At 42.7% G+C, this 15,240-nt stretch overlaps 1 protein-coding gene across 5 annotated transcripts in view; it reads left to right on the plus strand.

The window, feature by feature from the left end:
- The window catches only part of LOC121288695 (CREB-binding protein-like), a 162,456-nt gene extending 158,523 nt beyond the window's left edge, over nucleotides 1-3,933 (plus strand). For all 5 annotated transcript variants that reach the window (XM_041207434.1, XM_041207436.1, XM_041207435.1 and 2 more), the window contains one exon: nucleotides 917-3,933. In XM_041207434.1, the coding sequence (XP_041063368.1) occupies nucleotides 917-3,118 (2,202 nt within the window). In that variant the 3' untranslated portion in view covers nucleotides 3,119-3,933. The remainder of the gene's footprint in view (nucleotides 1-916) is intronic.
- Nucleotides 3,934-15,240: the final 11,307 nt, after the last annotated feature.

A 15,240-nucleotide genomic window follows, 5' to 3' on the forward strand; every position in this document is an offset into this window, starting at 1 on the left:
CATTCCTCTGTTAATTAAGTGTTTCAAGTTGAGTGATCCTTGTAAATTAACCATTTGTGAAGAGCTCTTGGAGAAAGATAATAGCATTAACCAACTTCAGTTGGTGAAGTCGCTGGGCTGAGATCAGTTAACCCAGCACAACAAGGATCACTAAAAGCAAAATACTGCGGATGCTGGAAATCTGAAATAAAAACAGAAAATGCCGACAAAACTCAGCAGACCCAGCAGCATCTGTGGAGAGAGAGGAGGAGTTAATGTTTTGAATCTAATATGACTCTTAGGAACTTTAAGAAGAGTCACATTGAACTCAAAATATTAACTTTGTTTCTCTCTCCACAGATGCTGCCAGACCAGCTGCATTTTGCTAGCATTTTCTGTTTTTGTTACAACAAGGATTACTGCCTTTGCTTGCAGGACCACTTGGAATGGGAGGGGGAAATCACCATTTAGTATAAAGTGTGTCAGTGAGTGGATGGAGATGGAAGGGAATTTGGCAATAATGCCCTCTGAGTTAATTTAGCCTGTTAATGCTTACTGCCCAAGTTCAGGTATGGAGAATGCCCACTGGATTGAGGTACTAAAAAGCGTCCTGAGCCCATAACCCAGCAGGATTGAGTGCCTACTGAGAAGAAGGGCACATTAAATGCCAGAAACCATCTCCAAAACCATCTCTTCTGACACACATAAATTTTTCATTAAATTATTTTCTTTTCCATGAAAGCTAATTTGTTTTGAATATCAATCTTCTCCTCAACGTCAAAATTATAAATGCTATGAATTTAAATTGATGCATAGTTTATATTTGTGCCGTAATAAATAGTTGTGAAAAGCACCCTTCTGTCGGCTACTAGTAAATTATCAGCTGTGCGTTAAAATACAGTGGTTCTCATTTCTCATTCTTCTTCCTCTTGTCCAGGACTACGACCTGTGTGTCAACTGCCACAACATTAAAGGTCATGAGCACAAAATGGTTAAATGGGGCTTGGGGCTAGATGATGAGAGCAGTAACCAGCCAGATCCACTTTCTAAGAGCCCGCAGGAGTCTCGCCGCCTCAGCATTCAGCGCTGCATCCAGTCTTTGGTCCACGCATGCCAGTGCCGCAATGCCAACTGCTCGTTGCCGTCCTGCCAGAAGATGAAGCGAGTTGTCCAGCACACCAAGGGCTGCAAACGCAAAACCAACGGAGGCTGCCCTGTCTGCAAGCAGCTTATTGCCCTCTGCTGTTATCACGCAAAACACTGCCAAGAGAACAAATGCCCTGTGCCATTCTGCCTCAACATAAAACACAAGCTACGCCAGCAGCAGCTGCAACACCGACTGCAGCAAGCGCAAATGCTCCGCAGAAGGATGGCCACCATGCAGCGCGGAAATGTGCCTCAGCAAAGTTTGCCTTCTCCTACCTCAACCGCGCCTGTTACACCCACTGGACAACAGCAGCCCAGCACCCCTCAGACACCACAGCCTCAACCCCCACCTCAGACCCCGCCATCCAACAGCTTGCCGAGTGGCTTTCCCAATCCACCGAGGACTCAACCCCCCACCACTGTCTCACAAGGAAAGCCCACAAACCAGGTAGCACCACTTCCCCAAGCCCCTCCTGCTCAACCCCCACCAGCTGCGGCATTGGAAGTGGCCAGGCAGATTGAGCTGGAGGCCCAGCAGCAACAGCAGCTTTACCAAATGGCAAACATGAACAATGGTCTAGGGATGGCACGACAAAACATGATTGGGCAGCAGATTGGGCCTGTCAACCAGATGCCAGCCGTGGGTATGAAAGTTGCTCGGCCTCCAATGGGTCAGGTGATTCCTGGCATGCAGCCAGGGCAGTGGCCACAAGGAACGACACTATCACAGTCACAGCCTCTGCAGACTGCCATGTCAAGAAGCGGGATGCAGATGACATCGCCGCAGACATCATCAGGGCAGAGAATGCCAGGAGCCCAACAACCTCCACGGAGCAACATACCCCCAAATGCTCTCCAGGACCTCTTACGAACACTGAAATCACCCAGTTCCCCTCAGCAGCAGCAGCAGGTGCTTAATATTTTGAAGTCCAACCCACAACTTATGGCAGCATTCATAAAGCAACGAACAGCTAAGTACCAGGCTAATCAACCTGGCATGCAACCTCAACCTGGCATGCAACCTCAACCCCAGCCCAGAATGCAGCAAGCGGGCATGCACACTCAAGCAGGCATGCAGAATCCACTGCAGAATTTGAACCCCATGCAGGCAGGTGCCCAGCGGCCTACCTTATCCCCGCAGCAGCAAGGCTTGAGCAGCATGAATGCCCAGGGTCAAACCATGAACATGATGAATCCCGGACACAACCCTAACTTGGCAACTATTAATCCACAGTACAGGGAGCTGCTGATCAGGCGCCAGCTCATACAACAACAACAGCAGCAGCAAGGCACTGGCATGGCTGGAGGATTGGCAGGGCACACCCAGTTCCAGCAACAACAAGGATCAGCTTATCCGCAAACCATGCCACAACAACGCATGCAGCAGCACATGTCCATGCAAGGTGGGCCTATGGGACAAATCACCCAGATAGGACAGATAAACCAGCTGAGTCAGCCAGGGATGGGAGCTGACGGGACTCCAACCATCCAACAGACGCTACAGCAACGGATTCTGCAGCAACAGCAGATGAAGCAGCAAATGGGCTCACCAGGCCAGCCCAACCCAATGAGCCCCCAACAGCACATGCTCTCAGGACAGCCGCAGTCATCTCACCTTCAGAGCCAACAGATTGCCACTTCCCTCAGCAACCAGGTGCGGTCTCCACAGCCGGTACCCTCACCACGACCCCAGTCCCAACCTCCACATTCCAGCCCATCACCAAGGATACAGCCACAACCTTCTCCCCACCATGTCTCTCCCCAGACCGGCTCCCCACACCCAGGACTAGCAGCACCCCAGGCTAACCCCATGGATCAGGGACACTTTAGCACCCCAGAACAGAGTGCGATGCTTCCACAACTGACTAATCCCAGCATTAGTGCTATACATAGCGCCACTGGCGACTTAGGACTGGGTGCTGACAGCTCCAGCCTATCAAGCTCCACTATTACATGTGACACACTAGAAAAATTTGTGGAAGAAAACTTGTAGCATTTGGGAGCAATTTTTCCTGAGACTTTTTGTACTGAAAATTTCAGCTGTCTGGGGACGATCAATCCCTAGAAGAAACTGCAACTTCCTTAGACATTGAGGGATGACTTGCTGTTAAAACACAAAGAATATATTTTTTGTTCAGACTGGTTGCACATTCTGGTTGTGTTTTGTTTTTTCCCCTTTTTTGTTTCCTGTTTGCTTTTGTTGCTAATGACTCATTGCCTAATTTTTTTAAATGGAAACAGAGCAAGTTCGTTATATTATTCATATTTTTTATTTTGTATTTTTCAGACTTTCAGCATTTTTGTGTTTAAAAACCAGGAAAGAAAATTTCCTTAAAAATGCAACATATAATGTATACCAATAATTTTCTGACGTGTTCTGGGAAGGTTTTTCTATAGTGAAGTCTGTGCGGGCGTTTCAAGTATTAAATTTGTATAGATAGGAATAGACCATTGCACACATGTACTGGCAAATGCCAAACTTTGTCTTGCAGATGTAGAAATTGTTGCTTTGTTTCATGATAAACTGGTTTTAGTGAAACTAGGATGATCACTGATAGATTGTGCTGATTTTAATAGAAGAAATATCCTTTCCTTTCCTCCTTTATTCTCTGTGAAACTTGAAATGAGAAGAAAGCAATTATAGTGTAAATCATGCAAGTTATATAATTACTATAAATAAGGAAACAAAACTCTCAATCACTGTATAAACTGGTTAAAACTCATTTCTTACTTATATACCATATTGTTAAATAAACTGTGTGCAACAGAAAACAGGTTTGTATTTCTTTAGTATTTAAAGAAGTGTTTATAAAAATAAAAGGGAATACGTGTTTAGGTTCCCCCCTCCCCCCCCAAAAAAACTTCCCTTTATTAAAGGTCTGAGTGAATCCTATTAAAGCTGTAGGACTCCAAAATCCAGTTTTCCAGAATTGAAAGAGCTTACTTGTTAAAAAGGTGTTTTAAAATGGAAACCAGTGAGGACTGAACTTTAAAACTGTGTTTAAGCCACTGACCTCGCTAATTCCCATCCTGCACCCTGCCCGCTTACACACAGACGCCTCCCTTCCTCCTGTCAGAGTATCCAGGGGAAAGGGGAGAGTAACAACTAGAGACCTGCATCCATGATGGGAGAGCCAGTCCCTGCTACTGTGCTCTCCCTTTGTGCAGTTTTTAGTAAGTCATCATGTTTTTATTTTGGAGTTTTTTTTTAAGAAAACAAAAAATTAAATTCTGAATTGCTGCAGTTTTTATTGGTGTGTAAAGTTTTGGGAACTTGATTCCTATGCAGCCTCAATCTACTCTCACCAACTGTGTAACTTGTGTATACTTCAGCTAAGGGAATAGAATGATAGTTGCTGACAGCCCTTCACTGCCTTCGCTGGATTTGCTGAAAATTTCTTGAATTCTTTGAAGGTTAATCTGAGCTGCCTGCATGCAGGTGTTGGTGTATATGTTTATGAATTACACAAGATCAATTAAGTACTCAACTGTGGAAAGTTAAAACCTCATGCCCTAACACTGGGCACATCAGACTGCAGAGAGTTGGTGTATGTTTGTTTTTTTTTGTTATTTTCCTTTTAAATTTGTATTTCTGTTTGTTTAATTTTATGTAGCAATGTTACTGTGTACATAGGAGGGGTAGACAGTACCTACCTTCTGTGGGATCCTTTTTTCTTTAAAAAAAGTTACAAGATCCCATTCATCTGACCTATTTAGACTACAGTTAAGATCAATTAAAATAAAACCTGCATTATTGTAACATGTATAAAATACTGCAGCAACTGTGTATTTGTTTCTTCCTCTTCTCCCTGCTGTCCAGCTCAACTACCAAAACAGTTTTGGTTTTTGAAAAGTGGTTTGCGATCATTGGTGCCTGTTTAATGTGCATTGTTCCTCATTCCAGTTCCTTCACCTTAAACAATTTGCCAGTGTTTCACTTTGCTTTTAATTTCTTTTTTTTGTGCCTTGTGTATCTGTTCTCTGCAAATATTTATTTTAGAATTAACATGAAGAAAACTGCAAGTGCTCAATTGATTTGAACTCTACAGAAAGTATGTCTGAAACCTAATGAAGTGCAGCCCCAGCAGCAGACCTGGTGCCCTGTTACACCAGAAGCTGCTGCCTGATGCTGCAAACATACTGATTTCCATGCTTTGTGAATTATGTTAAATCGATTTTAAGTGAATGTGAGGAGACTGATGAGACAGGTTCCAGAATTGAAAGCCGGTGGTTGCAGTTTTTGTCTTCCATTGAGCTGACACCCTGATCTCAAGGGGGCCTGTATGTTAAACTAGTTCCACAGAATGTGACTTGTCATTTTAGTCAGTTTTCCTTAAGTAATAATCCTCTATTCTTCACTTCTGGGACATGAATTAAGTCCAGACTGATAGGATAACCTTCTGTTTCAGCAGAATCCCAAATAAAATGACCACACAATCATATCCTAAGATTTGCATTTATACAGTGTCTCTCGTGACCTCATTGCAAAGCGCTTTACAGACAATGAAGTACTTTTTGAGTGTAGCCACTGTTGTAATGTGGCACAGCAGGAAACCCATGGCACAGAACTGAACATAAAGTGTAATTTGGCATTGCTGATCAGAAAGGGAACAAGGAGGCTGATGTGGAACATGGCAATCTGACACTGCTGCAATGGAAAAAGCACTTGGGTTGAAGGCATGTTGTTCTGACAGTAGTTGGGACAGTTCTGTGATGTCCTTGGAAGCAAAAACAAATTCCCATCACTACTACCCTTTGTCTTGATAAGCTTACTCTGACAAAGCTGACAGGATGGGAGGAGACTCAAGTGGAGCACAAACACCGACATGAACCGGTTAGGTTGAATTGCCTGTGCTGGAAATACTATGTAAAAGCTGTTTCAACCAGTAGATGGTCCAAAAGACAGGTCTGCACGTTGAGTTACGAATGTGCGGCCTTGCCAAAATGGCTATTTATGAGAGAATCTGGACATTGAATATTGACTAAAAGAAGGATGGGGAGGTCAAATGTTTGAAATTCTCATCTGTCCTCTCATTCCCCCTTCTGCCCTGACAGTAGCCAAGATTTCTGAACGTACGATATACTTGATTTAGAAGCTTATTTTGAGACTTTCTACAGCCTGGCTTTGCAACTGTTATTTCCCCTGCGTGGAAACACAAGACAGCAAAAAAATAGTGGAGTGATCGACACAGTCACTTGCAGATGAACCTCCACTTCTGGATTGGGGAATAATATAAAGATATATCATCTATCCCAGTGGTTGTGTGGAGGAGAAATGTAATGCATATGTATGCCCTCCTGCCATTCTGACAGCAGACTGACCAATATAATCCATGCACATATACCAGGTAGAGAGCCTGTGAGTTCAGATCTCACCATGACAAGGTATGGATTCAATTTGGTAAAAATGATAAAAACTATTGGATTATGATAAAAAGCCAGCTAATTTGCAAGTTCTTCAGGAACTTGCCATCCCTGTATGGTCTACAGGTGACAGCTCAATGCTACACACATGGCTGACATCTAATGCCCTCAAACCAACAAGGGATGGGCTCTAAATAGTGTTGCGAGTGTCACCAACATTTGAAAGCAAATATAAATCTAATATTTCACTCTGTAGTTTGGGGTGTGTCTTCTATTTTTTTAGTTTATAATCATCTGATTCCCTCATATATTGGAATATGGGGTTTTATGGCCTGGTGGGAGGGGTGTGATTATTATGAGTGTCTCTGTTTTGTGACATTTTTAATCACCCCGATATCCCTAAAAATTCTTAGCTCTGATCCCAGCTTCAGGTAAGAGTGTGATGAGTCACAGATCTTTGTGTGCAGTCGGAACTTTAAAAACTGGTCCAAGATTTCACGTACTTGAGCTGAGAAACATGTGGTACTGCCGAGACCTTGTGGTGGTCTGAGATGGCTTGGGTGTACAGGTGTGTTACTTGCAAACCCTTGTATGGCCTTCAAAAAGTCCCATCCCATTAATTCTATAGTATCTCTTTATAACGGGGAATCATACCGTCCCACTGTCATAGATAAAGGAACTGATCTGTAACGATTTGCATTCAGAGAGTGCTTTAATGTCGATAGAGCATGGCAAAACGTTTCAAAGGAGCCTAATTAAAATTAGCTGCCCAAGTCAAGCGGGGGCAAATAAACCTGATTACAAGCTCCTTCCCCCCTCTCAGTTGATGAATCAGTATTCCTCCACGTTGAACATGGCTTGAAAGAAGCACTGAGGGTAGCAAGGGCACAAAATTTACTGAGTGAGGGACTTAAATATCCATCACCAAGAAAAGTTTGGTAGCACCACTATCAACCAAATTGGCTGAGTCCTGAAGGACATATCTGAATACTGGGCCTATAACAGGTGGTGAGAAAACCAACACGAGAAAAATCTACTTGACCACATCCTCATCAGTCTACCTGGCACAGGTGCATTTGTCACTGGCTGTATTGGTAAGACTGACCACCATACGGTTCTTATGGAGACAGTCACAACTTCTTACTGAGGATACGTTCCATTATGTGTCACACTGTCACTAGGCTATAGACTCATAGATGTCTATAGCACAGAAGGAGGCCATTCAGTCCATCATGTCCGCGTCGGTCAGCAAAGATCTGACTACATTAATCCCATTTTCCAGCGCTTGGCCCATAGCCCTGGAGGCTATGGCAACGCAAGTGAATATCTAAATATTTCTTAAACATTACGAGAGTTCCTGACTCAAAAATAGGATAGATTCAGAAAAGATCTAGCAGCTTAAAACTGGGCATCCTTGAGGTGCAGTGGGCCATCAGCAGCAGCAGAATTGAATTCCAACGCAATGTGTAACCTTGTGGCCTGATATATTCCTCACTTCATCATTACCTTCAAGCCTGGTTCAATCAGGAGTATAGAAGAGGAGCACCAGACAGAGGTGCCAACATGTTGAAGCTGCAATACAGGACTGAGGACATGCATGCTGCTTCTGCTGTTTTGCTATAGACAGAGCTAAGCAATTCCAAAACCAAGGGACCAAATCAAAGTTCTGCTGTTTTGCCATTACCATTTGTGAATAGTGCTGCACAGTTAACTAATGGGAGGAGGAAGCTGCATGAACACCCCATCCTAAATAATGGTAAAGCCCAGACGTGAGTGACAAAGACAAGGCTGAAATGTTTGCAACCAACAGTCCACCTCTCCTTTCTCCTGAGGTCCCATGATCATAGACGCCAGTCTTCAGACAATTCAATTCACCATATGATAACAAGAAACAGCCAAATGCACTGGTAATAGCAACAGCTATAGGTCCTGGTAACATCCTGGCTGTTGTACTGAAGATCTGTGCTCCAGAAGTAGCCACACCCCTAGCCATGCTTTCCAGTACAGCTACAACACTGGCATCTACCAACAAAGTGGAAAATTGCCCAGATATGACCTACCTACAAAAAGCAGGACAAATCCAAACTGGCCAATTACCACCCCATCAGTCTACTCTCATTTATCTGCAAAGTGATGGAAGGTGTCATCAACACTGCTATCAAAAAGCGCCTACTCAACATTTAACTGCTTATTGCTCAATTTGGATTCTGCCAATACCACCTGGCTCCACACCTGATTATAGTTTTGTTCCAAACATGAAAATAAGAACTGAATTCTAGAGGTGAAGAGTAAGAGTCACTTACCTCGTCACCAAGGCAACATTTGATCAGGTGTTGCATCAAGGAGCCTTAGCAAAATTGAAGTAAATGAGAAGTCGGGAGAAATGTTTCCACAGGTTGGTGTCCTACAAAGCACAAAGAATGATTTGGTTGTTGATGGGAGGCCAAATATCTCAGCACAATGTTATCGCTTCAGGGGTTCCTCAGGTCAGTGTCTTCGGCCCAATCATCTTCAGCTGCTTCATCAACTGCCTTGCATCCATCAAAAGGTCAGAATTGAGGATGTCCACTGATGAGTTGCAGCTAGTACTGATAACAGTGTAATCCTCAAATACTGAAACAGTCCATGTCCACATTCAGGCTTGGACTGACAGGTGGTTAGTAACATTTGTGTATCACAAGTGCCAGGCAATGGCGATCTCCAACAAGAATAAGTTTAACCACCTCCCTTGATATTCAGTGGCATTACCATCGTCAAACACCCCACTATCAACATACTGGTGTTCATTGGTCTGAAACTTAACTGGACAAGCCATATAAATATTGTGGATAAAGATTGTCAGAAGCTGGAAAGTCTGTGGCAAGTGACTCACTTCCTAAAGCCTATCCACTGTCTGCAAGGCACATGTGAACACTTGCCTGGATGAGTGCAACTCCAACAACACTCAAGAAGCTTGACACCATCCAGGACAAAACAGCTGCTTGATTGGCACCTCACATAACACCCTAACATTCATTCCCTCCAGCACCAGTACATCATGGCAACAGTATACACCACAGTATCAGCTGTGGCTCAGTTGGTAGCACACTCATGTCTTGAGTCAGGAGGTTCCAGGTTCATTCCCACTCCAGGATTTGAGCACAAAAATCAATACTGATACTGTAGTCCAGAACTGAGAGAATGCTGCATTTGCTGGATGTACTGTCTTTCAGATGCGATGTTAAACAAAGTCCTGTCCACCCCTATGGTGGATGTGAAAGATCCCACGGCATTATTTTGAAGAGCAGGGGTGTCCAGGCCGCAAAACAGATTATCAGGTCATTATCATGTATGATTACGTAGGCTCTGAAGAAGAGCCATACGGACTTGAAACATTAACTCTGTTTCTCTCTCCACAGATGCTGCCAGAACTGCTGAGTTTTTCCAGCATTTTCTGTTTTTATTACAGAAAAAAGGTAACTTGGCCAACCAGTCCAACCTCCTTGCATCTTTCAATGTTCCCTGGATTCGGGGTGGTGTGGGAGGGCTGGAGGATTGCAAACATTATGCCCTGGTTCAAAAAAGGTTGCAAAGATTTGCCCTGCAATTACAGACCAGTCAGTTTAACTTAGGTTGTGGGGAAACTTATAAAAACTATTATTCGGGATAGAATTAATAGTCACATGGAAAAATATGGATTTGTTAAAGGAAAATAGTGTCTAACTAACTTGGAGTTTTTGAAGAGGTAACAGAAATGGTTGAGGACAAGGTCATTGGTGTGTGTACATGGACTTCCAAAAGATGTTCGATTTGGTGCCACACAACAGACTTGTGAGGAAAGTTATAGCTCGAGGAATAGAAGGGACAGTAGCAAGTGGATACAAAATTGGTTGAGGGAAAGGAAACAGAGAGTAATGGTTAATTGGTATTTTTCAGGCTGGAAGGAGGTTTGTAATGGTATTCCCCAGGGATCGCCAATAGGACCTTTGCTTTTCTTGATACATATAAATGATCTAGATCTTGGTGTACAGGGAACAACCTCAAAGTTTGAAGATGACATAAAATTTGGGAGAATTATAAACTCTGAGGAGGACAGTGTAGAATCTTAAGAAGACATTGACACATCAGTGGAGTGGGCGGACAGGTGGCAGATGAAGTTCAATGCGGAGAAGTGTGAGGTGAAACACTTTGGTACAAAGAATAGGGAGAGACAATATAAAATAAATGATACTATTCTAAAGTGTGTGCAGGAGCAGAGACATCTGGGTGTATATGTACATAAGTCATTAAAGATGGCAGGAGAAGTGGAGAGCCGCTTCTAAAGCATACAGTATTCCAGACTTCATTAATAGGGCCATAGAGTACAAGAGCAGGGAGGTTATGATGAACTTATATAAGACACTGGTTAGACCTGAGCTGGAGTATTATGTACAGTTCTATAGAAAGGATGTGAACGCATTGGAGAGTGTGCAGAAGAGCTTTACGAGAATGCTTCCAGGGAGGAGACACTTCAGTTATGAGGAAAGATTGGAGAAGTTGGGACATTTTTTCCTTGGAGAGGAGAAAACTAAGAGGAGACTTGATAGAAGTTTTCAAAATCATGAGGGGTCTGGACAGAGTAGATAGGGAGAAACTGCTCCAGCTTGTAAATGGATCGAGAACCAGAGGACACAGTTTTAAAGAGTTTTGCAAAAGAAGCAAATGCAAGGTGAGAAATTTTTTTTCACACAGCAAGTAGTTAGGGTTTGGAATGCAGTGTGGTGGAGGCAAGTTCAACTGAGGCATTCAAGGAGGCATTGGATGATTATTTAAATAGAAACAATGTGCAGGGTTATGAGGTAAAGGCAGGAGATTGGCACTAAGTTAAAATGCTCAAGAGAGCCAGTGCATAGACAATGGGCTGAATGGCCACCTCCTACACCATTACAATTCTCATCTAAACCTACCATTGTAATCATCCATTCCCCTCTCGTATGTGTGTTTAGCTTCCCATTAAATGTATCCATTTTATTTACTTCAACCACTCTCTATAGTAGTGAGTACCACTTTCTTACCACTCTTCTGGAGAAGTTTCTTCTGAATTCCATATTGACTTTCTTCATGCCTAACTTATATTGATGGTCTCTAGTTATACTCCTCCCCACAAGAGGAAGCATTCTCTCTCTTCTCTCCATCAAAATCTTTCAGAATTCTCAAGACCTCTATTAGGCCACCCCTCAGCCTTTTTTCAAGAAAAGAGACCCAGCCTGTCAATCCTTTCCTGATATGCATACCCCCATATATTTCTGGCATCATCCTTGCAAATCTTTGCACCAGTGCCTCTGTATCCTTTTTATAATATATTGACCAGAACTGCATGCGGTAGTTTACCAAGGTTTTGCACAGGATCATAACTTCCCTACTTTTCAATTCTATCCCTCCAGAAATAAACCCAGTGCTTGGTTTGTTTTTTTTTAAAATTGCCTTGCTAACCTATGGAACATACAACTTTTAGTAATTGAGGTGTTTGTACTCCAAGATCCCTTTGTTCCTGTACTCCACCCAGGTTTGCAGCTTCCAAGTAATAAGTGACCCTCCTATTCTTCCCACCACAATCTATTACCTCACATTGCTGTTTGTGAGAGCTTTCTGTGTGTAAATTTGTTGCTGCATTTACTACATTACAATAGTAACTAGACTGAAGAAGCACTTCATTGGCTGTAAAGTGTTTTCAGAACTCTTGATGGTTGTGAAAAGTGCTATAGATGCAAGTGTTTATTTTAATGCAAAAGATGCACTGCTGCAATTCGCCAAGGCTCCTTTGACAGCATCTCCCAAATCTGCAAGCTCAAGGGCAGCATGCACATTGGAACGTTACCACCTCCAAGTCACATATTCCTTCATAATCGCCGGGGTCAAAATCCTGTAACACCTGCTCTAACAGCTTTGTGGGAGTATCTTCACCACAGACTGTAATGGTTCAAGAAGGTACCATCACCTTTGCAAAGATAATTAAAAATGTACAGTAAATGCTGGCCTTGCAAGTGACAACCACATGTTGGGAATAAATTTTTAAAATTCCAACTCAACAGAAAGCAGGAATTGAACCAGGGATTTTCCCAGTCTTTAAGACATGGAGTGCTCTCCTGAGATACTGAGGGACTTTATATTATTCCAAGAATAGACGCTGTGCTGTACTTGCCCTGTGAATGTTTGATGGGAAGAGTAGAGGGTGCTTTATTCTATCCCTAACCTGTGCTCTACCTGCCATGGGAGTATTTGATGGGACAGTGTGGAGCACACTTTACTGTGGACCTAACCCATGCTGTACATGCCTGAGGAGTGTTTGATGGGACAGTGTAATGTTCTAATTTTTCTTTCTTGTGTGGGCCTGTTTGCTGCACTAAGCATTTCCTATAAGATTGCTGTGAGGCCACACACATGTGCATCTTAAAAGGATCCTTGGTCGTGCGCAGATTATTTGTTGCATGCGTGGTACATTTCAAATGGTTACGCAACCATACAGTTTTTAGGGAGAGCTTTACTTTGTATGTAATCTTTGCCAACCTTGGACATATTTCATGTGGTTTCATCACATAACCTCTCACCCCCACATTTATGCCAACAGTTGCCTGACAGACACATCCTCCTGCCTGGCCTTTCCCCACCAATTGGAAATGGAACATGTTCTTTGTCACCTCATTGGATGATCTTAATTGTCAGTCAAAAGCCCAATACCAACATGTTTATAATAAACAATGTGTTCAAAGAAAATGAAAATAAGACTTTTTAATGCCGCTATGATTTTTCTCATTAGTTACTCACAGCAATGGTGGGGCATTGCTCTTTATTCCCTGAAGGTTTGACAAGTCTAAAAGCCATAATCTTGAATGTGTGGATTCAGAAATCCAGCAGACATCTGCATAGGGGCCAGAGAATTGTTTATTCTCTGAAGCAGATGACCACAGAACCATCTGGTTCAGATGATGAAACTGTTAATGGATTGATGTGAAAATGATCCCAGGTCTCAGGATTCAAGAACATTCCATGTGATGGAATCACTGAGAATCCAGGAGAGAGTGGGACGAGGCTAAATTGTTAACGTGCACTCTAAAACTTTAAACTCAGTCTTATTCACAAAAAAAAAATTGGACCCAAGCTAGTTTGAGATACCAACTGGACTTGGTGTGTACTAAAGTCTTGAGTGAACTGAGGTTTATGGAGGGCTGAAGATAGGAGGCCAGCCAGGGGTGTTGCATTGTCAGAGATGCTGTCTTTTGAATGGGACAAACTGAAGCCACATCGCCCTCAGGTGATTAATTATCCCATAATAAAATATGGAGCTGTTTCACAGGCAACATTCCTCTCTCAAACAAGATCAACAAAAATAGATAACCCATTTATTCATGTCACTGCTGTTTGGGGGTTCTTACTGTTGGAAAAATGGCCCAAACATTTGCATACAAAAGAAAGCAATGACCCAACCAACATTTATCCCTTATTCAGCATTAGAGCAGATTATTTAATTATTATGTTTCATTCATGAGAGGTGAGCATCACAATTAAAGCCAGTATTTATTGCCCATCACTAATTGCCCTTGAGAAGGTGGTGAGCCTCCTTGAACTGCTGCAGTCCATCTGGTGTAGGTACACTCACAGTGCCGTTAGGGAGTTCCAGGATTTTGACCAAGTAACAGTGCAGGAATGGCAATATACTTCCAAGCAAGAATGGTGTGTATCTTGGGGGATGCTGATGGTAGTGTTATTCCCATGTGTCTGCTGCCTTGTCCTTCTAGGTGGTAGAGTTTGCACATTTGGAAGGTGCTGTCGAAGGAGGCTTGGTCAATTGCTGTAGTGCATCTTGTAGATGGTAACACTGCTGCTATAGTGAATCGGTGGTGGAAGAAGTGAATGTTTAAAGTGGTGGATGGGATGAGGTGCTGATCAAGCAGGCTGCATTGTCCTTTATGGTGTTGAGCTTCTTGAGTATTGTTGGAGCTGCACTCACCCAGGTAAGTGGGGAGTATTCCATATGACTTGTGTTTGTAGAGAGATGCATGTTGGTCATTATCTCATAGGTGATGTGAGATCTTGCTGTGCATAAATTGATTGCTGTGTTTCCTAGATTAAACAGTGAATTTATGCCACTTCAAAAGTAGTTAATTGGCTGTAAAACGTTTTGGGTAATCCTGAAGTTGTGAAAGGAACTATATACGTGCAAGTCTGACTTCAATGACTACTTTCCAAAAAGAATTTTAAAAATGTAATTTGAAAAGTTTGAGATGGAATTTTTAAAAATGTTTTAATTGTTCAACAAAGTCTAAAAAGTATTGACTGTGACCAAGCTTAAAATACCAGTTACTGCTTTTCTAACCTTTACCTTTGTTTTTTTATCTATATAATTGAGTGGTTTGTTCAAATCCCCTGAATTCGCCTTTCAAAAGTAATGACAGTTTTGCCATTAAAACTATATAAAAAGAGGACGTGTAGCTCAGTGACCTTCAGGATTTACTGTGAACAACCAGTTCATCTGAGACACAGCTTATTTTTCCTTTAGGTGAGTCGAACCTTGGAAGAAATGTTTTAGGATTTTAAAATATTGAAAATAAAAAATTTAATTTATAAAATGCGTACGCAGGGCTCTCTACTCCGATTAAATTAAATTTTCCTTCCCGTTAGAATGAAGGTGATGGTTTATTTTTGGTTTTACTCTCTCTGCTTTCCACTTGCAATCAGGCGGGAAGCGGGGCAGCCAGGGCCGCGCCTCCGGCCCAGGGAGGGCCCCGCCCGCTC

This window comes from Carcharodon carcharias, chromosome 15, assembly GCF_017639515.1.
Source record: "Carcharodon carcharias isolate sCarCar2 chromosome 15, sCarCar2.pri, whole genome shotgun sequence".
Classification (NCBI taxonomy): domain Eukaryota; kingdom Metazoa; phylum Chordata; class Chondrichthyes; order Lamniformes; family Lamnidae; genus Carcharodon; species Carcharodon carcharias.